Below are 22,605 nucleotides of genomic sequence, written 5' to 3' on the forward strand. Positions count from 1 at the left end.
AGGTGAATTTATTGTCAGATAAGATTTTTAATATGTAGCATTTCATGTGAAGGAATAAATCATTACTTCAAATTAGTTAAATACTTTACAATGCAACCCCCACCCCATGCCTCTAAAATTGGTCTAAATAAATATCAGAAAGAGAAGTTTTTATTAAAGATGTTATTTTTGGAAATGACACCAGATCAATTGTGATATTGGATTTTAGTGACTCTCAGAAAAAAAGAAAATTTAAAGATGGAAATGAAAACAAATACATTGGTACTATAACAGCAGACAGGAAAAAAGAGGTGAATGGATGGATAAATGGAATTCCAAGAACAAAGTTACCACTCATGGACAAAAGATTGCCCATATTAATTCCAGTCTGGGTTCAGAGGAGCTAGACAGCCCAAGAATACCGAAGTGGCAGAAAACTCAGGAGAACAAGGACTATCTCCCAGCCAGGGGATGAAATTGTAATTCTCGCTCAAATTGTTCTGCAGTCAGGGTTCCTTGGATGGGTTCACAGCCAGGGTTAAACACAGAGTAAGCACTCTTTTCTCCTTTCTTCTTTTCTCCAGGACCACGGGTGCCGACATACATCCAATAAAACAGGGAAAGAACAAAATAAACCAGGCCAAACTCTAGTTCTACAAACAGTCCCAGTAAGACCAACCAAAGTGCCACCTTCAAGAATATAACATTAGGGAGAAAGAATTGGTCCCATCGTGATGAAGAAACAGCTGTTGGATTCTGTAGTGGGCTTCCTTGAGTCTCAAGTGTTTCCTAGGAAATAAACAGAAATAAGAATCAAGAGTAACAAAGCTGACAAAATCCAAAATGGCAGTTATTACTGCTTTTCAAAGTTTTCTGATTCATTAGTTTCTATTTCCTCATCCTAGCTTCTAAAATAATCAACAAAGAGTTCAGAGCTTAGGTCTGCTACCTGTGAGTTCTTAAATTTTTCAGATGAATCAAAATGGATCAGCATTTAGTGGGACAGAATCTAATAAAAACCATATGTTATCATTATCGTTATAATAGCTAATAATTATATAGTGCCTAGGATTTCCATCTATCATCCGATCAAAATCCTGTTAAATTATTATCTGCAGACTTCCAAGGGTCACTCCCTCAATGAATTTGATACCTGGATTAAAATTTTCTTCTCCTCCCCAATTCTTACCTTCATACTCCAACATACATAATGATTCTTCCTCAAACACCTACTCCCTTCCCATGAATTACTCCTCCATGCTAGTTCTACCACACTTTGTATAATTATCCCTTACACGGTAGTCACCTTCTTAATCTTGCTATGATCCCCCAAATGTACTATCTCCATGTTCAAGACTTATGAAACTCCCTTATCTTATCATAATCTATTGGCTTTTCACACTTTCTTTGCCTTCCTTTATCAAGCTCTATGTGTCTTCTGTAACAGGACCTTCAATCTCTTCATCCCTTAGTTCTCTATAGGTTATCTCTCCTGCACCAGTCACTTTCTCTTCTTCCTTTCTCAATCCCTTAGTGAACCAATTTGATTCGAAACTGCCCTTTCTAGAATGCCTATGCTCTCTTATTATAGTGTTGATTATGCCTAGATAACCCACAACTTTGAATCATTCCCATCATGCATCTCCTTTGTTCCTATACTGCTGAAAGATGGTGGAGAAAATCACACAATGTTCTGAATGGGTCCACTGCAAATTTACATTTACAACTCAACGAAGTCCTCATTGCTTGTAGGCAGGACTATTATAGCTTCTTTATCAACCCACAATTCCAGTCTCTATAAAGGCTCTTTCAAATCTTTTTCTCTCCTCAAACTTCCCATAGCTTCTCTCCCCCTCATCATCTCCGCAAAGAATATAGTCTCACATTTTATGGAAAAAACTGAGAGCACTCACTGAGACACTTCTTTTCACTCTTCCTCATCTGCCATCATCTAGATGCCTTCTGCCACTATCTCCTTTCCCCCCCATTCCATGTGAGGAAGAGGCTTTACTAAATCTTTACCAAAAATACAAGGTACCTTTACTCGTTATCTCTGCATTTTCAAGTGATCCCATTCCATCCCATCTCCTTTCACAGACTGCCTCCTGTTAACCCCACTCTTTCACTCATTTTCTGTCCCTCTTTGTCTACTGGCTCATTTCCTGTTGCCTACAAACATAACACACTAGAGGAAAGAGCACTGGGCCTGGTCAGGGAGATCTGAGTTCAAATCTAGCCTCAGACACTTCCTAGCTGTGGGTGAGCCTAGGCAGGTCATTTAAGCTCTGTTTGCCTTAATCCACTGAATCTTTGCCAAGAAAACATCATGGACAGTATGGACCACAGGTCATAAAGAGTCAGACATGTCTGAACAACACTACACAAACATGACCATGTCTTCCACATCTTGAGCCTTCCAATGGCTAAATATCTTCCTGCTCCTTGTAGTTAAGATTCCTCCAAAAGACCACTTCCAAAAGGTGCCTGAACTTTCTCCCCTTTCACTACTCAATGACTCCTGGCTTCTTATATTTTCATTCCACAAAAAAATGTTTTCTCCAAAGTCAACAATGATTTCATAGTTGCTAAATCAATGGCCATTTCCCATTCCTCATTCTCCTTGGCCTTTCTGTAGCCTCTAGTATTGCTGATCACTCAGAGTTTTCTGAAACCCATTCACTCCCAGATTATCTCTTTCTCCTTTGCTGGATCCTCATCTAGACCCTCCCTCTAGACTTCAAACATAGATTTCTTCAGGGTTATGTCCTATATCTTTTTCTTTTCTCCTCCTATATTTTTTTCCTATATTTTTCACTTGAGCTCATCAGTTCCAAAGGATTTAATTACTATTTCTATGATTCTCAAATCCACCTTTCTTGTTTCAAACTCTCTGCTGATATCTTTAAGATATCTTATATTAGATGTCCAATAAACATCTTAAACTCAATGTGTCCAAAAGACAATTCATACTCTTACCTCCTACACTCCACTCCATATTTGACTCAAATCTTCCAGATTACAGGCCCAGCACTCTATTCATTGCAGCTGAAAAAACTTGTGAGGCAGGAATTGGCCTCGCACTACTAGTCAAAATCTCCACCACTCACAGTAATGATTATGTCCAAAATTTTAACCTACTACAATGCTAAAAATCCTCACAGCAACTTTCATGCTTATCCCACTAACATGATACTCCAAAAAGCCCTGAGTATGGATTAAAGCTACTACACACAGCTTTCTAATTAGCATCTGGAGCCTAACCCTTCTCTATCACAACTCTGACCTGGGCTACAACTATAATGTTCCTTCTCACTAGATTCCCTATCAGGACCACTACTAGTTCTGTCATGCTGACTTCTTCCACTAATAATTATTGCTAGCCAAAACCACTTAGCCCACGAACCCGATACGAAAAAAAGTCTACCTAACCATACTTATTATTCTCCAACTCTCCCTAATTATAGCTTTCACCTCATCCCTAGATGCCTCTCAATGCTGATACCCAATTGAGTGATATATACATTTATCTTCAATACACAAAATCTTCAGTGATGGATAATTTGTTACTATAATGATAATATGCCATGGATGTATATAAGATGTACATAACCTCACCAACTCATTTTAAAGACCATATGGAATATAAAAGCAATTTATCAACAATAAACATTTTTCTAAGAAGATTATCATCTTAACAGATTTGATTAATTTTTCTGAAGCATTGTAAAGATCTAGCTTTATGATGGGAACCATCAGAGAAACAAACAGGAAAAAAGCCTATATCTTCCTTTCACATATTAAAAAATACAAAATTCAGTATACACCCCAAATTTATAACTACTTTTTGTGGTAGCAAAACGCTGTTCTTTTCTCCCCACATTCATTCCTTCTAAAAATTTAACCATTCTAAGAGCTTAACATGCTATCGTAATCCAGCCTCAATTTCTCCCCCAAACCTTCACTCTCTATTTCAATTCAACAAAAACATTAAGTGCTGATTTGAGTACTAGAAATATAAAAACAAAAAATAGCCTTTGCTTCCAAGATCCTTTACACGTTCCTGGAGGGTTTACAATATGTACACAATAAAAAGGGTTTGGGGTATTATCTGGTCCATTCCTATGAGTTCAGAGTACAAAGAAGTTGCTAATGCAAACAAGCAATTTGTGTATCATTTCTAATCTTAGAAAATTGCGAGGGATACTGTAAAGTTAAATGTGGTCACACAAAAAAAGTTAATGTGTCAGAGGCACAACGTGAACCCAGATCTTCCAACTTCAAGGAAAGCTCTTTAGGTCTAGGCCACACTTTCTCTCACACAAATGTCAAAATCCAACTAAAAATTTACAAGGTGAAGTGAAAAGGAGGAGTGCTCTAACAAAGGGGAGCAGTAGACTAAAGCAGAAAAAAGAACAAGGGAAGAAGGTCACATTGCTCCTTAGAAGGATACAGGGATTTGGGGAGTTTGAGATAAGGATTGACGTTTTTGAGTACATATCAATGGAAAATTGTGTGATGAATTTAGGAAATCTGGTAATAGGCTGATTAGAATGTAGAGTTCTAAAAACTACTATCACATGACACAAATCATAAAATATTAAATCATCATCAGTATGCCAGGTTTTAAAAGTCACACTGAGCAGTTTGTATTTTATTACAGAGTATGTTGCAAAGTAGCTAGTGAAAGTGAATGAATAATCAATGATCAATGGTCAGACCTGTGATTGAGAAAGATATTACTTTGGTCACTGGCTGGAAGATGGATTGGAGATGTAAGAGATTAGATTAATGGAGAAATAATCTAAGAGAAACAGTGAGAAATTTAATTAAACAAGCAATGGCTACATGAGTTGAGAGAAAGTTTTAAACAATTGAGGGATGTGTACATAATAAAGACAAGATTTGACAACTAAATGGATTGGGGGGGGGTGTACCAGAAAGATTAGAATCTAAGATAATAACCCCAAGATTTTTTTAAATTTTGTTTCCAGAAGGGATGATTGTGCCTTCAATGGAAATAAGGAGAATTTATAGAATAAGCAGGTTTGGAATAGGAAGATAATCAAGTCCATTTTGGAAATGTGTAACAAGATGGGTATGAACCATCCTGGATGAGATGTTTATCCATAGATGTTTAGCTGGTAGCTGATGGGGAAACTGGAAATATTTGAAATTCATCTTTAGAGATGATACTTGAACTTCTGGCAGCAAAGGAGATCACCAAGAGACAGTTTAAAGGGCCTAAAACGGAAGCCTGGGGTACATTCACTCTAAGGGGCAGGGAGTGGGGGAAAAGAAGGATGATAGTCCATTAAAGTGGCATGAGGAAGAGAACCAGAAGACAGCAATGTCATAAAGTAAGAAGAAGAGAGACTTTACAGGAGAAATAGGTGGTCAACAGCATTCAAAGTTGCAGAGAAGTCAAGGAAGATGACTGAGAAAAAGGTAATTAGATCTAGCAGTTAAGAGATAAGTGGTAACCTAGGTAAGAAAAGTTTCACTCAAATGAGAGGGTTTGTAGTTGGATAAAGGACTGAAAAAAGAGCAAACGCTAAGAAAATGAAAAGAGTTTAGGTATTTGGCAGTAAATGGAGGTCAAAACCAATTGAAGGTTATAAACCTAGTCAAAGGAATGATGAACTCTCCTTAACAGAAACTGGCAAGTTTTAAAAAGACAGCTGAAAGAGTTTTGTGTTTTTTTATTTTTTGTTTTGTTTTGTTTTGTTTTGTTTTTGGTTGTAGGGAGAAGGAGAAAGGCGGAGATGTAGAGCTGGTATGTAATTAGTAACAATGTTAATTAAACATTATTTTCTCCTGGTAAGAAAACTCCCTCTTATCACTAGCAGCTCAGTAACTGTCCTGTAGCTTAAGTCTTAAAGGGGTGTCTGTGGAACTGGGAAGTTATGTAACTGGCCCAAGTAACAGAGCCATGTCTGTCCTAGATGATTGGAACCCAACTCTTCTCGACGTCAAATCTAGATTTCTAACCATTATAACAACTGCTTGGTGTAGACCTGGGTTCAAATCCTAGTTCTGACAATTACTTGTTGTCCAACCCTAAACAAGTTGTCTCTGATCTTCGGTTTCTTCATCTATAAAAAGGCAATAATACTTTCACTACCTACTTCTCAAAAGTGAGGAAGTGTTCTTTATACTTAAAAGCACTATAAAAAAGTTAGTTGTTTATACATCTCTAAATGTAGATATTAACAACTACTGAGATGATCTACCTTTATCTCAAGCAAATGTCTATAACTAAACAATTTCCTTCCCCTAAAACCACTTCTCTTCCTCCAAACTTGTCCATTTTCCAGTAACCCATACTCAAAGCTTCAGAAGCAACCTTTCTCTTTCCTCACACATTTAATCATTCATCAAGTCCAGAATTCTTTCTTCACAATGGCTCTCCCATTCGTGCAATTCCATTCTATTACTATCATAAGGCCCTCATTATCTTTTTCAAGAACTGGTCTTTTTGTCTTCAACTTTTAACTACAATCAGATTATCCTTCCTAAAATTCTGCTTTGCACAGATCATTTTTCAAGGTGATCAATCAAGTCATGTGGCAGGAACAAAGGATTATCAATGGAAAGTTTCTATGTTCCAGTGACATCCTAACAAAGTTAAGAGGAAGCAAAAAGATCCCCAATGTATTGGGGCAAACTTATTAAAGGGATACAGACAAGAACACAATCTGTTTCATTGAAGAAAATATTCACGTCAATGAGATTATTACAGATTCATTTAAGCATTTGCAATAGACTGCAAATACCAAGCCAAATACAAAACAAGAAAATTCTTGCCCTCAAGAAGCTTATATTCTAATAGGAAAATACACATGTACAGAGAGGGTAAACACAAGGTAACACAACTCATATTCTGTCAAATGGAAATTTCCTTGTTTTGCAATTTTTCTGCTAAACTCAAAATGGAATTTCTCTATCCTTCATGTTTTGCTAGTTTAGCTATAAATGTGCAACATTAGGAAGTAGTTAATTGGTTCAAGGGGAAGACGGGGAGGAGAGGAGATATGAAAAGCCATTGGTAGGCTTGTTCTCATATATTGCTTCAAGCTTTAGTTAATATTCTGCATGAGAGGGCAGGCTGGGACATGGTCATATGCGTGAAATTCTCAATATATAGCAGACTATTTTCTCATTTGTGGCAGGTACTCTTCAGTAAATATTATTATTATTTCTAAGTCTGTTTTTCTAAATATTTTGCACTCTATACATGGTAAAACCCATTACCTAAATTCTCAATATATCTTGTATAACAATCATGTTCATGTTTTTTATGTATTCATGGTGAGCTAAATTTAAAAGTTCAGAAACAGGACTTAACTACTTGGTTGTGAAATAAGCTTGGATTCCTCACTTGTGCTATATCATTTCTGTTAAACAACTAACAGCATTGATACGCAGATCTTGTCACATGCCATTTGCAATTCCTATAACTGAGAAAAAACAAAAGACCATTCAGGAGATTGCTATTTTTACTTATCAAATTTCTAAAGCTAGATGCACTGCACAATATCTTAACTATTGCCATTAATATCCCCAAATCAAGAAGTAATTTTAGTTTCTAGACTAAAAGGATAGAACCTTTTATTAGAGGACACCAAAAGGTTGCCATAGTCCTCTAATGTCCTTTCTGGCTCTAAATCTAGGATACTAAAATATGTTCAAAATGTGAAACTCTCTAGAGAAGCATTAAGTATGAAAAGTAGCCTTAGAATATCTGTTGGGAATCTGAAAGTGACAGTTCTTTTACTAAGATTAAAGCTATACTATTGCTTTACTTGTGAATGAGACAAGAGACAGGAAAAAAAGTCATTTCAAAATACTGGCCTCAAAGAACTTATTCCAGGAAAGAAAAAGCCAATTAGTTGTTACTGTCTGAAAAAGTTTTTACCTGATTTAATTTAATGAAAAATTTTGTCAAGGTGAAAGACTGAAATGAAGTAGGTTTTATCTGAAAAATAAATTTCTAAGAATTAGCAAGACAAAATCAAAGAAGGTATCCTTATGAGTTTTCAAGTAAGAGAAGTAATGAAAGACACTTTTTAAAAAGAGAGAACAACTGAAACAGAACAAGCTATATGTATTTATTTTTTAAGTGACCAAAAACTTTTTAGGGAACAAAATTATTCGACTGACAAGCTTTTATTAATAAGTATCTACTATGTGCTAGGTACTGTGCTAGGTAATGAGAATAAGGTACAAATGAAGCAGTTCGACTTTCAAGAAGCTTACATTCTAACCGGAGAGACACATACATAGGTTAAGTATATACAGAATAAATGTATACAAAGAATACATGCAAATAAATACAAAGTAGCATTTGGGTGGATCAAGAAAGATTATATGCAGGAGATGGTGCTAGAATTGCATCTGAAAGAAAGAGAAGTTCTTTAGGAAGAGTTCAGAAGGGCACTCTAGGTATGGAAGATGAAACAAAGGCACAGGGACAAGAGATGATGTGCCAGTTGTGATGAGCAGAGAAAAGATCTAATAAGACTGCAGAATCAGAGGAGGAGTTGTGAAGGAAGACAGTAATATAATAAAGCTGGAAAAACAAAGTTCTATTTTATCCTAAAGACAATGGTGATCTACTGAAATTGAATGAATGAGTGACACAATGAGATCTGCACTTAAGGAAAATCATTTTACCAGCTGTATGAAAGATGGACTGAGACACTGTAATAATCTGGACAAGAAGTGAGAAGGGCCTGGACTGGGATGATGGCTATGTGAGTAGAGAGAAAGAATGAATGCAACTGACTAGATATGTGGGGTGAGAGGAACTGGGAAGTCAAAGATAATGAGGGTACAAACCTTGGAGACTGGGAAGACAATAGTGTCTTCAATGAAAATCCAGGACTTTAGGGGAAAGATACTTTATGCTAGACAAGTTGGTTTTAAAATATATTTGGGATGTCCAGTTTGAAATGTCCAATAGGTAACTGGTGAATTACTTAAGCTCAGAGGAATGACAGGCCAGACTAAGTAGAAAGAGTTAGAAGTAGCCCAGGTGCCAGACTGGACCTTGTTTAGCAGCCTGGAGACCAGAGCCAGGAAGAGTTCCAAGACCAAGGCAAAAGCCCTGGCTCTTGTGCCTGTCCTCTAGGAACAAACAGGCCCTGAATTCAAGGAAAGGTCCAGCCTGCAAGCTCTGCCTCCACAGTGGCCTCAGGGTGTATAGATCACAAATCTGAACAAATAAGCCAGCCAGCTAGAAATTCAGATCTGCAAGCCAACGGTAAGGTGATTATAATAAAACTCCAAAGGAAGTCACACACAGAGTATGGAGAGAGCAGGGAGTCTAGGACAGAGACTCAGGGCATAACCACAGTCAGGGGATGTGACATTGATGATGAACCAAAAAAAGAACAGAAGAACAAAGTCAAGCAGGAAGGAGGAAAACTAAATGACAAATATCATGAAATATCTACAGAAGAGAAAGGATTTGGAAAGAGAGTGTGATCAGTGTTGTCAAATGAAGTAGACAGACCAAAAAGAAGAGTGAGAAAAGACTAGATATGGCAAATAAGAGGTCACTAGTGATGGAAGCCAAGATTACAAACCAAGACCCAATAGAACATTCCCCTCCAACAATTTTAAAATAATGCCTCAAATAAAATTTTGGAGCAGCAGAACCAACAGAAGACCATCTTTATCTGGCCTGTGCAGGAGAAAATGTAACACAGGGGTGGGCACAGGTCCAGAGTACAGCAGGAATACCAGTGGGGGGCCTTGGAGATGGCTGTGACGAAAGCAATAGGAGTTTACAATCCTGAGCAGTTCTGAGTCAAAATTCCATGGTAGAGAGGTCAGTTACAAGGGAAGAGGGGCTCTGGTCACATTCTGAGGGCCAAGATGCAGACATCCTTCCTGGGTAAACACCAAATCAAAGACCAAGAGAGCAATGACTATACCTCTTCATGGCTCACACCACTCTTGAAACAAGGAAAACTTGCATGATGTATGATAAAAGTTATATGATAAATCCTGAAGCTTAAAACAGTGTCTTTATAGTCTGAGAGGAGTGGAGAACTTTAAAAGTTCAAAGTCAAGAAATAGGTTAGAAAAATGAACAAACAACAAAAAAGAGGTGGATGGGCTTGACCACAAAAAGCTATTGCAGTGGTTAAGAAAACCAAGACAGGAACCCAAGTCCAGCAAGAATTTCCAGAGAAAATTAAAAAAAACAGATGAGTGGTAAAAGAAAAACTAGGAAAAGAACGTCCATTAATATACTTTGGTGAAGCCATAAATTGGTCCAACTAGTTGGTAAAAATTTGGAATAATGCAAGAAGAGTCACTAACCCGGTAAAGAGACTATAAGTTATAGTCAGATGAGGCAAAAGACTGAAAGAAAAGTTCTATTCATAGAACTTGTAATAGTAAAATGATGCAAACAGCTGAGAAAGAAATGAACAAACTGTGGTAAACCCAATGTTACCATAAAGAAATGACAAAGTAAGCAATTTGGAAAAATAGAACCACAAAAAACCAGATTTACATGAACTGATGCTGAAAGAAAGCAGAGTCAGAACATACAGTAATAAAAGCCAAAAGTACAAAAAAGATATAAGAAATCATATTAAATACAATAACCATCCATTTCAAAGGATGGAAGATGAAACACACTAAGTAGAGGAGGAATGGATTATAAGTGCAGAATGCTACATTGTCAAATGTGATCACCCTGTCAATCTTTATGCCTAATCATAGACTATTTGGGGCACAAGAGGAGGGGTTTGAGGACAAAGGTGAGACTTTTTTTGAGAAGTATCTTGTGACCAAAGAGAAAACAACAAAATCTTGAAAAAAGAAAAAAGTCAATCAGGAAAGAATAAAGGGATTACTATGCAGAAATTAGGTTCCAGTTGAAATTAGATACCATAACTGTATAATCGACATAATTGTATTATTTCTACCAGTGTTCAGTAAGTGGGAAAAGAAGTGAAGAAGGTAGAGATGATTCGGAGTTAAGGACTAGTAGACTATAAACAATAGGGCAAAAGATTCAGGACTGGAGAAAACTGAATGGCTGAAATGGTTCATCAGAATTAAGACTATGAAGGGAGAAAATGAGGCCTGAGGGATGATGACATAGGAGACCAGGAAGGCCTGCAGAAGTCAAGTTTAGTTGTGAGGATCAGGGGAAAATGAAGAACAGAAAATGTTGATCACACAGGGGAATATAAGAGTTCAAAATACTGGAGGTGCACAGTTCGAGGGTAACAATGATCACTCCAGTGGAGTTGTTGAGGTGAAGATTCAGGTTATAGTAGTTGAGAAAATTAATGAAGTACGTCAGGGTTTTTAATGGGCTATTACAGTATATGATGAAGTTAATAGGAATGACAACTGAGATTAAAGTAAAAAGGAAAGATGCAAATATGGAATTTCTTAAGGAAAGAATATAGCCTAGTTGGATTACTGCAACAAAGCTTTGGATCAAGTGATAAGGGTGGGTAGAACAAACAGAATAAAAGGGGTTGAAGAGGAATGGCAGCAGGCAAATACTCTGGAAATGGGAGTAGGGAACAAGGAATCTCTTTTTCTTGGACAGTAGGTAAGGAGCATGAGAAAAGGTGCAATGCTGAAAATGAGGTATTTTATCTTATGTCACATCCAGGTATGAAGTATATTCCAGAGATAGACAAGTTTCTATTATGTTCAAGAAAATAGAAAGATATAAAGAAGATATCTAAATATGGAGTGGGGTAGAGGTTGAGAAAGAAGAGGGAAGCAGTGTTCTAAAGAGCACTTTGGAACGAGGAGGAAGAGAGAAAAGACTAAAGAGGGAAAAAAAAAAACTGAGTTGAAGAGGTATCAGAATAAGAAGAATCTAAGTAAGAAAAAGGGGGTTTTGCCTCAAGAGAGGAAAAATGAATAGTAGGAATTAAAAAAGCAGGTGATAAGGGTTTGCCTGCCTCAGGGGAGATATCAGTATATCAGTGCCTTCCCCTTCCTGTGTCTTCTAATAGAAGACTAAAGAAAATAGAACATGCTATAGCAAAAACAGCAAGTTGGGAGTCAATCAGGAATCAACCACAGGAAGCTGTGGGAAGCTCCTATACATGTTAATGAAGGTCTTGTTCTACTATGTATTTGCTTCTTTGTAGAGTTAATTAACTTTTTTATGTTGTTTGTTTTCCATAAGTCTCTCATAAGTAGAGAGCATGTTCACACCTAGTATAGAGCTCTCTTACATAACAGCTGTGATCAAATACATCACTATCATCAGCCAATAGAAAACATAATAAAAATTACCCTTGTTGTTAAAAAAGAAGGCAGATAACAAATAATAATAAATAATAATTAATATTATTGATGATCCATGAGTACACGATAATTCCAAGAAGAGAAAGAGAAAATTAAAATAACAAACAAACCCTAAGTCACCTTTTATGGCATTTTAAAGGCAGATGATGCTCAATCTCAATGAAACATTTAATAACTTTCCTATCCCAAGGATTTTCAAGATAGTTCTATGTTCAGAGCAGCTAGATTGAACCAGTGGATAGAGCACTGGCCCTGAAATCAAAAGGATCTGAGTTCAAATCTGGCCTCAGACACTTAATACTTCCTAGCTGTGTGACCTTGGTCAAGTCACTTAACCCCAATTGTCTCAGGGGGAAAAAAAGATCTATGTTTTCTGCTTTCTAAGGGTACAAAAGAATAAAGCTCCATTTTTCCCCCACTTACACAGCTAGCCTTGTCACTGGAAGAAATAATACTTTATTTTTTTAAGTCTAATTTTGCTTCACATAATCTAGGACACATTGAAAAAAAAAAGTAGAATGCTTCATATCAATAACTAACCGAAGAGAAGTAATTACAAAAGGAAGGATAAAGAAATCTATGACAAGTTACAGTGTTCTACGGAAATTGCAAAATAGAGATAGACTGTAAATTGGGGGGGAGAAAGATTTAAATGAGAATTTTCACACCAGAGCAAATAAAAGGAATTGAGAACTGATTCCCTTATGAAAATGCAGCACTAATAATGACCAAAGTTTGATAGCCAGCATTTTCTATCCTCTTTGGACCGATAGTGTCATCCTCTCAGTATTAGGGTTTTCAATAATGGGGACTTTTCCAGAGTTGGGTCTCTATATCTGACTCAATGATCTTATAATCCTTTGGCAATAAGACATACAACCAAGAAACTGATTCTACTATTAAAAGTTTGGTTTTTGACTGTGCAAGATCAAGAACAAAATCACTCAGGAAATTGTAAGCAATTATTTGCTAAAAAGAGCTCTAATAGACAATAAACTTCACAAAAGAAAATTAGAAAAAATACATAACAGGAAAATGGATTGTTTGTTCCCTGCTGAACCTTTTTTTTTTTTTGCTACTTTCTGTATTTCATATAGAACAAGCAGTACTCTGAAACATCATACTCAACCAAAAACTGAATAATGCTTCCTCAAGTTCTCCTTGACAAAAAAAATCTTTCCTTAAAATCAGATGTTTTACAATACTAAGTGTGTCTAACATTATAGAAAACCTTGTTAAAAGACAAGGGAAAATGCTTTTTAAAAAATGGTTTAGGGCTTACTTAAAATGTGAGGGGGAGAATCAGTCAGCCTTCAAACCTTAAGTTCTTCTGAATAGACCCTGCAGGGGAGGAACATTTAGTCTTAAATTTTTAAATAATGCTTTAATATGATACTTTCATATTTTTCAGTTTGCTATTGATTAGCACTCCTCCTCAAGTCTCCTTTGCTGGGATCCTCATTCAGATCATGTCCTCTAACCACAGATGTCCCTCAAGGTTCTGTATTGGGCCCCCTTCTCTTCTCCCTCTATATTATTTCATTTGGTGATCTCATCAGCTTCAGTGGATTTAATTATCATCTTTATGCTGATGGTTTTTAAATCGACCTTTTCTGTCTCAAACTCTTTGCTAACCTCCAACCTCACCTCTCCAATTGTCTTTCACTGTTGTTATTTTCAATCGTGACTGACTCTTTGTCACTCCATTTGGGTTTTTCCTGGCAGATACTGGAGTAGTTTGCTATTTTCTTTTCTAGCTCATTTTACAGATGAAGAACTGATGCACAATAAGTCAACTGACTTGTTCACAATCACATAGCTAGTAAGCATCTGAGGCCAGATTTGAACTTAAGAAAATGAGCCTTCCTCAACACATTCTCTCACCTAGCTAACCCCACCTTGCCACCTCCTACTCGAAGTTCATATGAATGAGTTCTATGTTTAGAAAAAAGGAAAAGAGCAAGGAATAGAAAAGCTATTCTCCAACTGGAGGTCTAGCAGACATTTTAAACTCAACCTGTCCAATACTGAACTCATCTTTCTCTCAAAACTTCCCACCTCTCACCTTCTCTATTACTGTAGAGGGCAACCCCATCCTCTCTAGTCCCTAAGGCTCATAATCTGTCATCTCTCCACCCCTCATCATTTCTCTCTCTGCTCCCCTATTCCATGTGCCATCAGTTAAAAGAAAACATGTCAATTTCCTTCTCTCCCCTGAAACTGCCACCTCCCTAGTACAGGCCCTCATCATCTCATGCCTGGGCTTAGCAATAACCTGCTGGAGGGTCAACCTGCCTCAAGACTCTTCTCTCTCCAATCTATCCTCCATTCAGCCACTAAAGTGATTTTCTTAAAGGGAAATTCTGATCATGTCATCCTCAGCCCCTTCACTAAACTTCCTTTCACCTCCAAGATCAAATAAAAAATTCTCTGCTTGTCATTCAAAACCTAGTCCCCTCATTCCCTTCCAATCTTACACTTTAATCCCGAACACATATCCAGTGAGTGACACTGGGCCTCTGGCTATTTTCTATGAACAAGAAATTCCATCTCTCAGCTCCAGAAAATTTCTCTAGCTGTCCCCCATGCTTAGAACACTCTCTCAACTTTCTTTTATTATTATTATTATTATTATTATTATTATTAAAGCTTTTTATTGACAAAACATATGCATGTGTAATTTTTCAACATTGATTCTTGCAAAAACTTCTGTTCCAACTTTTCCCCTCCTTCCCTCCATCCCCTCCCCTAGATCGTAGGTAGTCCTATATATGTTAAATATGTTAAAGTATATGTTAAATATGATAAATATTTATACAGTTGTCTTGCTGCATAAGAAAAATCAGATTTAGAAAGAAGCTAAAAATAACCTTCTCCACTTCCTTTTAAGTTTCAACTAAAATCTCACTCTCTATAGGAAACCTTTCCCAACTTCTATTAATTCCATTACATGTTATTTATCTGTTATTACCTCTGTTAATTTTCTATTTATCCTATTTATTTGTATATGTTTGCATGTTGTCTCATCTATTAGACTGTTAGGTCCTTGAGGGGCAGGGACTTTATTTTGCCTCTATTTGTAACCCCAGCATTCAGCACAGTGCCTGGCACACAGTAAGTGTCTAATAAATGATTACTAATAGAGAACATAAATGGAAAGGTTTGACTTAAAATCCATCCACAATACTGATGGTATTATTTCATTTACTTTCACTCAGGAGACTTTTATCTTGGAAGAGAGAGATGAAGGGAGGAGATGCCTATATTTATACTACTTATATTATACACACATATACATATACATATGTTTGTATACCTAGATATACAACTATAGGGTTGCTGTGAAGAAAATTGCATTATCAATTTTAGAGAGCTATATAAATGCATTATTATCATTTAAAATGTTGACATACTAATTCAAAACATTCCGTTTTCTTCCCTGAATGCAGTCACACAAAAACTGCTACTTTGGCTTAAGTCATGGAAGCACATAGTATTCACTCGCTACACCTCAACAGTGAAATGTTTTGGAATATCTAAATCATGTCTCTAAAGCAGATTATACTGTAAGTAGTAGCCTTGATATCAACAGACTGGTTAGAATCTTGGCTCTTCCACTTATTATTATTAGCTGTGGGAATGGAGGCAAACCATTTAATCTTTTGGAGATTGAGTTTTCTCTTCTGCAAAATGAGGAGGCTGGATAAAATTGCTTAAGGTCCTTTCCAACTCTGGTCATTCTGAAATGGATTTGTCTCAAATAGGGATCAAACAAAGTCGAATAACAATAGCTAACATTTATATAGTGCTTCTTATGGACCCGGGACTGTGCTAAATGCTTTACAATTATTATCATTTGATCCTCACGACCACCCTGGGAATTATTATTCCCATTTTACAGATGAGGGAATTGTGGCACAAAGAAGTCACACTGTTGGGCAGGAGCTAAAAGAACTCAGGCTTTCCTGACTCCAGACTCAGTGCTCTCTCCACTGAACCTCCTGATAGCCCCATTACTGACTTTAAGGATGCTATTTTATCATTTTCCACTGGCTGTTTACAATTCGCACATTATTAAGCAAAGGACCCTAAAAGTGGTCAGAAAGACCCTTAAACATGACACCCAGCCCAGAGGAGGAAAAACGCCAATGGTGCTTTCTCCCGAAGTCCCAATTCCCTCGTTTTTCTTTAGATAAGGGCGGATGGATGCCCTCCCGACACAAAAAGGAATTTCCAATGCTGGATTACAGCCAGGGGTTGAAAGCCGCAAGTTCTAGCACCAGAGGAGGAGAGGAGAGGGAGAGACCTCGATCTGGCCTTACAGCCACCAAGGCAACACAGAACAGAACAGCTCCTCCCTGGCAAGGTAAGGAAGCGGCGTCACCGAGACAGGGGCGGGGACTTCTACACCAATCACAAGGCGGGGCGGAGTCTGGTCCCCTCCCCCAAAGAGGGCAGAGCTTATGCTGGTTTGGGGGGTAGGAGGGCGGGCCTTCCTGCGTCTGTGTCCCGGGAGGTGATTCTCCGTTTCCCCCTGTCTCACCTTAGCGCTACCGCCCGGGCCCCCTTGCGCCTGAGACGGCGACGGGGAAGCCGCCACATTCTCTCCCGGAGCTTTTCCGCTCCTCCCCGAGCTGCTGGGCCCTCCCTCTAGCTCGGCTCGCTTCCGGGAGGCCCGGAACGCCGCTAACCGTTGCTCCATGGAGCTCACCCCTATGGACGCCAGCGCGAGCTGCCGCCTCGTGATCTCGTGACCTCGCTTGGGCCTTGTGCGCGCGCGCGCTACCTCCTATGGGCGCCCTTTTCCATTCTCCGCGGCGTCTTACTGACTTTCCAGCGAGTTGGATGCCGCGCGCATGCGCAGAAGGGAGTCCCTGGAATCCGAAGCTTGAAGGAATTCTGAATCGGGCTTTTGAAGGTCACGTGGCATCTTAAGCTGTATTCTGCCTGTCCAGTCTAAGAACGTTCGAAACTTCTCAAACTCACTAGACTGTCATTTCTTCAAGGTTTTAGAGCCCAAACCAAATATCCCCTCGGACTTCATCTAGAACTGATTGTGCTATAGGACACTTAGGTCTGGGAGCTTCAGGAACAGTTTTCTCTCCTGAGAACACAGTAGAGTTTAAAACAAATCTTTGTTGAACCGTCAGAAGATGCAGTATCAGAGGTGAAAGAGACCCCAGGGCACATGGTGGCCCAACCCTTCATTGTACAGCTAAGGAAATGGAGATCAAGAGAAAAAAATTAACTGGTCCTCAGTCCCACGACTAATAATGAATTTGTTCCATTAAATCCAGACTAGAGATTTCAGGCCCTGATCCCATTCTGGAGCTAGATGAAAATGATGTCTTTCTATCAGCTGGGCTGATTTTGGATTGCAGCTGCTAAATATAGTTAATTTCCTGAATTCATTCAGCCAATTACAAAACTTAATAATAGCACGTCAAAATTGTGATAGTCCCTATATTAACTTCTAGTTTACCACACACATCAAAAGTAATAGAAAATAATTCTTAAAAAGTACAACTCACCATCCAAATCAGTTCCAATTGTTCTGTAACGAACAGAACCAGCTACACCCAGAGAAAGAACACTGGGAAATGAGTATGGACCACAAGATAGCATTTCCACTCTTTCTGTTGTTTCCTTGCATTTTTGCTTTTTTCTTCTCAAGTTATTTTTATCTTCTTTCTAAATCTGATCTTTCCTGAGCAACAAGATAACTGTATAAATATGCATACATATATTGTAATTAACATATACTTTAACATATTTCACATGTATGAGACTACCTGCCATTTAGGGGAGGGGGTGGGGGGAAGGAGGGGAAAAGTTGGAACAGAAGGTTTTGCAAGAGTCAGTGTTGAAAAATTACCCATGCATGTTTTGTATATAGAAAGCTATAATTTTTTTTTTTAAAGTACACCTCACCCCAGTCTCCCATTTGAATTTAAGCTACTTGAAGACAGGGACTATTTTTAAAAATTTTAATTGTATTCCCATAATTTAATTTCGTGCTTGATACACAGTAAATACTTAATATTTAATTGCTCTAAAAACTAATCATGGATGTAGCTCTCTTCAACAATGAGATGATTCAGACCAGTTCCAATGTTCAGTGATGAAGAGAGCCATCTACATCCAGAAAGAGGACTGTGAGAACTGAGAGAACAACATAGTGTTTTCACTTTTTGTTGTTTGCTTGTATTTTATTTTCCTTCTCCCTTTTTCCAGTTTGATTTGATTTTTCTTGTGCAACAAGATAATTGTATAAATATATATGCATTATATTGGATTTAACACTTCTATCATGTTTACCATATTTTGGACTATTTGCCATCTAGGGTAGGGGGTGAAGGAAGGAGAGAAAATTGGTACACAAGGTTTTTGTAAGGATTAATGTAGAATTATCCATACATATGTTTTGAAAAATAAAAATTTTTAATTAAAAAAAAATTCTAATCATTTGGATGGGCCCACTAGTCTTAATCTGAAGCCAGAAAAAAACAGCCTCTTTGTAGGGGTGTGTGTGTGTGTGTGTGTGTGTGTGTGTGTGTGTGAATCATCTATCTATCATCTACCTACCTATGAATCTATATATTTGGCTGGTTGGTTAGCTAGCTAGCTTCTGCTCTTAGTATTTGCCTTATGCACTAATTGCAATCTCTTCCATAAAGAGGGTTATAGACATTTTTTGTAGCAGAGGAACAAGGCTGATTTATGGAAATGGAAATTCTAGAACAGATGGTGTGATAAGACCATTAGGTACCAGGATTTACCTCTCTCCTCACATTTGAGTTATCCTAGTTTCCCTCCTAAAGTGAAAAAAGCTGTTTCTGAGATCTCTTTTGGTCAGAGGACTAAAGTATCTGCTTTGGTGCAGCTTTCTGCTAGCCTCTGGACGTAAATTATCTGACTCATTATGTGAATTGGGGCCCTGCAGACTTTAGGGATATTCCAAGGCCACATATGCTACCCTGTTGACCAGATGAATTTCCACATAGAGACAAGGGGAACTTGGTCTGTTCAAGATAATGTGTCCTTTTGAGTATCCTTTTTTTATGGTATGTCTAAAGTGTTAACTGTTGAATGACCTAGGAGTGCCTCATTTTATTCCAGCATGAAATCTGAAGTAAAGGTATGAGGCTGAGTCACGTTCACTCCTAACAATTGCTTTTAAACTGTTTTTAAAAAATCCAAAACAAAATAACAACCACAACCACAACCACAACCACAACCACAACAAAACAAAGGGAGTAATCATTAATAGACCAAGAGAAAGCAGCTCTGTAATTGCATGGGAATTGACAAATCTCCAGTGGGAAATCTCCAACCTCATAACTCTGAGATCAGAGCCATAAGACAGAAGAATGAAAGTAGGACCAGCTCCCCTTAAATAATTCTGTCTGATCTGTGAGGAAGGCAGATGATACTTGTCATGTGCTTGAAGTGAATTACAGGGGATCACTAAAGCTATTTCTGACCCCATCAGTGTATATATAAGTCTATAAGACCAGCTAGCCCAGGCCCAGGAGGAGTGGCAAGGAGTGACATTACTTAACTAATGCTTTTTTTTCTTTATTGATTTATTAATGGTTGGTTGTTAGTCCTTCATTCTCAAAAAAAAATCAAAATGACATCATTATGTCAGAGTCAAGTTATACTGTGTCCAATTGTGACCCAATACAGGCTTGGTTGACTTAGTAAGGGGTATAAAGAGCAACTAGGTGATGCAATAGACATGAGTTAGGCACAAGAGGCTAATACTATTAAGTGGAAATGGTACATTCAAAATTATATAATCTTTTTTTATTAAAACTTTTTATTTATAAAACATATGCATGGGTAATTTTTCAACATTGACTCTTGCAAAACTTTGTGTTCTAAATTTTCCCCTCCTTTCCCCCACCCCTTCCGTTAGCTGGCAGGTAATCCAATACATGTTAAGTATGTGAAAATATATTATACAATCATTTCTGTGCTTGTAGTGAGTGTAATAGGTGAAAATTTCTCAGAGTCACTAGGATAAATTTGTTCAAATGCTAGGTCTCAATTTCATTTACCAAAATTTATCTGACTTAAAAACAGAAACTCCAAGTCTCCCTCTCTGAGTGCTATTGTAAGACTTTGCCACATCAGCAGGAATTACACCAAATAAAGTTATGAATGCTTTTATGATTTTGAATTGATTAATTTCTGTTTCTTTATTCTTTCTATCTGGAATAGTCTAGATTGTAAGTCTGCCTCCAGGTCACTGGGATTGATGGGTGGGGATCTCCAAGTTAAGAGCTATAAAATTTGGTCTTCTCCTTCTGTAACCCTCCTCTCCTTTGCCTGGCTGCTTGTTGGGAAGATGTCCTTTCTCGTGAGATGGTAATAAAATTCCTTTCTACATTCACCTTGAGAAATCTCCTTGATAATTTGAGTCAGTGGTCTTTGTCCCACACAGATGGGGCCACCTCTAGGATCTTGAAGTCCGCCTGGGAGGAGAGCTCTCTCTCCAAAACTGGGGATGGGTATGCCCTACCCTACTTTGGCATCCCAGTCCTGGAGGTGGCTTCTCTCCTGGTGTGCTAAACAGCCAGAGAAGGACAAATTCAGCGAAGCAGAAATGAAACAGGAAGACTCTGATTATCCCAAATCCCTGGCCAGGTGAGTGGAGCAGTCATATAAGATATATACACTATAACCCACAGGTGTGCTGAATAGGGCTCTGGGATCATTAGAGAGAGTGATCCAGCAGAAAGAGGCAGAGCCTAGTAAACTAGACTAAATGGGAGCCCTGGGATCACTAGAATCCTTCCCAGATTAAATCAGAGTCTAAACTTGTGATACCAATAGACAGCCCCTTGGGGAATAAAAGCTTAAGAGTTGAGAGAAAACCCCCTAAAAATAAAAGGAGAGATAAAAGAAAAATGATAAAATATTGTTGCTCTGTATGAGGAGGATGCTCTCAGGGCTATTTGAGTATGTCAGACTTAAATCTTTATGTAAAAACTGGAATAGGGAATATCTGTGTGTCTGTCTGTGGATATCTGCTTTGCACTGTGTTCTGTGTTAAAAGTTAACAAGTTTATGAAAAATAAGAATTCAGCTTCTATGTTGCTGGCTTGGAGAAATATCTGGTCAAATTGCTGGAATTTATTCAGAGTAATAATTCTTTCAGAGTTTCTTAATCATCATCTGCTACCACCTTGAAACTTAACTTTTTCCTGGCTTACAAAAGAGAAGAGGTTTGTGTGAATTAGGAAAACAACTAAAAAATTCTTGAATGGTACATATAGGTAGATTTTAGGGAATTTTAAACTTAGTTGGTTGTGATACAGATTGGTTCTGTTCTACTTGAACTGATAAGAAATGGGTTCTTTCTGAGATTGTAGAACCCAGATTTGGTTTGTTACCTAAAAATCTGAATGTTATTAAAATATAAATGGCAAAACTAATAGGAAGTGAAAAGTGTGTTAAAGAACCTGTTATTATCAACTTTACTAACTCAGTAAATGTAATTTAGGAGATTGGGTATTTCCATCCATGCTTGTGAGTTAAGAGGAAATTACAGCTGACCATTTGGCTATTATGAAAATTCTAAGATTGTTCATTATGTTAAAACTTACAATTGGTAATTACTTTGTATGTAGAACAAAAGGAAAAAGGAGAAGATTTGGTAGTTAATGGAGCAGCAGGAGTTTCAGAAATTGTTGGAAGTAAAGTAAAAGATTTCTGTGTACCTATTATAGAAGTCACTCCTGTATATGGGAAAAAAAATTAAATGATAGATGTAAATCCCAGAGATGGGGAATAACTTGTCAGACAGAGATAAAATTATACAATGGTATTGGAATTAAAGGTGTTGAACCATGAGGCAGTATTTAAAATGCACCCCCTTTTGGTAGAATATGAATGGCAGAAATAGGGGAGGTTTAAAAATTTCCCCACTTAAAATCAATCTGAAAAATCCAGAGGATGTGGTGTGTCTATTAAATAATACCCTATATCATTGGAGGGAAAGATAATATTGCAATCAGTAATAAAGGGATTTATGAAAGATGGACTATTAAAACTTTGTATGTCCTTTTTTCAATATTCCTCTTTTGCCCCTTGAGAAATCAGATGAGACTTATGGTTTAATATAAGATCTTCGGGGTAGTAAACAATTAAGTGGCATGTTCTCTGAGCTTTGTTACTTTGAGAGGTTAGTAGAATAACACTGGAACAAATTATACTTAAATATGGATTGCTAGGGACTATTGAATTCTGATAATGGAACACACTTTACTTCTAAGGTTTTATAAGAAATAAGGGAAGAGAAGCTGTAAATTGAATTCATCT

General features: G+C 37.5%; 1 protein-coding gene across 1 annotated transcript; it reads right to left on the reverse strand.

The window, feature by feature from the left end:
• Window positions 1–132: 132 nt before the first annotated feature.
• On the reverse strand, window positions 133–16,981 carry SAYSD1 (SAYSVFN motif domain containing 1). Its single transcript, XM_051996878.1, has 2 exons — window positions 16,820–16,981; window positions 133–768 (listed from the first exon to the last, which is right to left on the reverse strand). The coding sequence occupies exons 1-2, from the start codon at window positions 16,976–16,978 to the stop codon at window positions 433–435; spliced, it is 495 nt and encodes a 164-aa protein (XP_051852838.1). The 5' UTR covers window positions 16,979–16,981; the 3' UTR covers window positions 133–432.
• Between the last annotated feature and the right edge of the window lie 5,624 nt (window positions 16,982–22,605).

Source organism: Antechinus flavipes, chromosome 4, assembly GCF_016432865.1.
Source record: "Antechinus flavipes isolate AdamAnt ecotype Samford, QLD, Australia chromosome 4, AdamAnt_v2, whole genome shotgun sequence".
Lineage (NCBI taxonomy): Eukaryota > Metazoa > Chordata > Mammalia > Dasyuromorphia > Dasyuridae > Antechinus > Antechinus flavipes.

Bases quoted from the DNA above. Each gene is read 5' to 3' on its own strand.
- SAYSD1 (XM_051996878.1), bottom strand. From the start codon at position 16,978: ATGGAGCAACGGTTAGCGGCGTTCCGGGCCTCCCGGAAGCGAGCCGAG. The intron at 769-16,819 runs GTGAGACAGGGG...TTTATTTCCTAG, and splicing joins GCCCGGGCGGTAGCGCTAAG to GAAACACTTGAGACTCAAGG.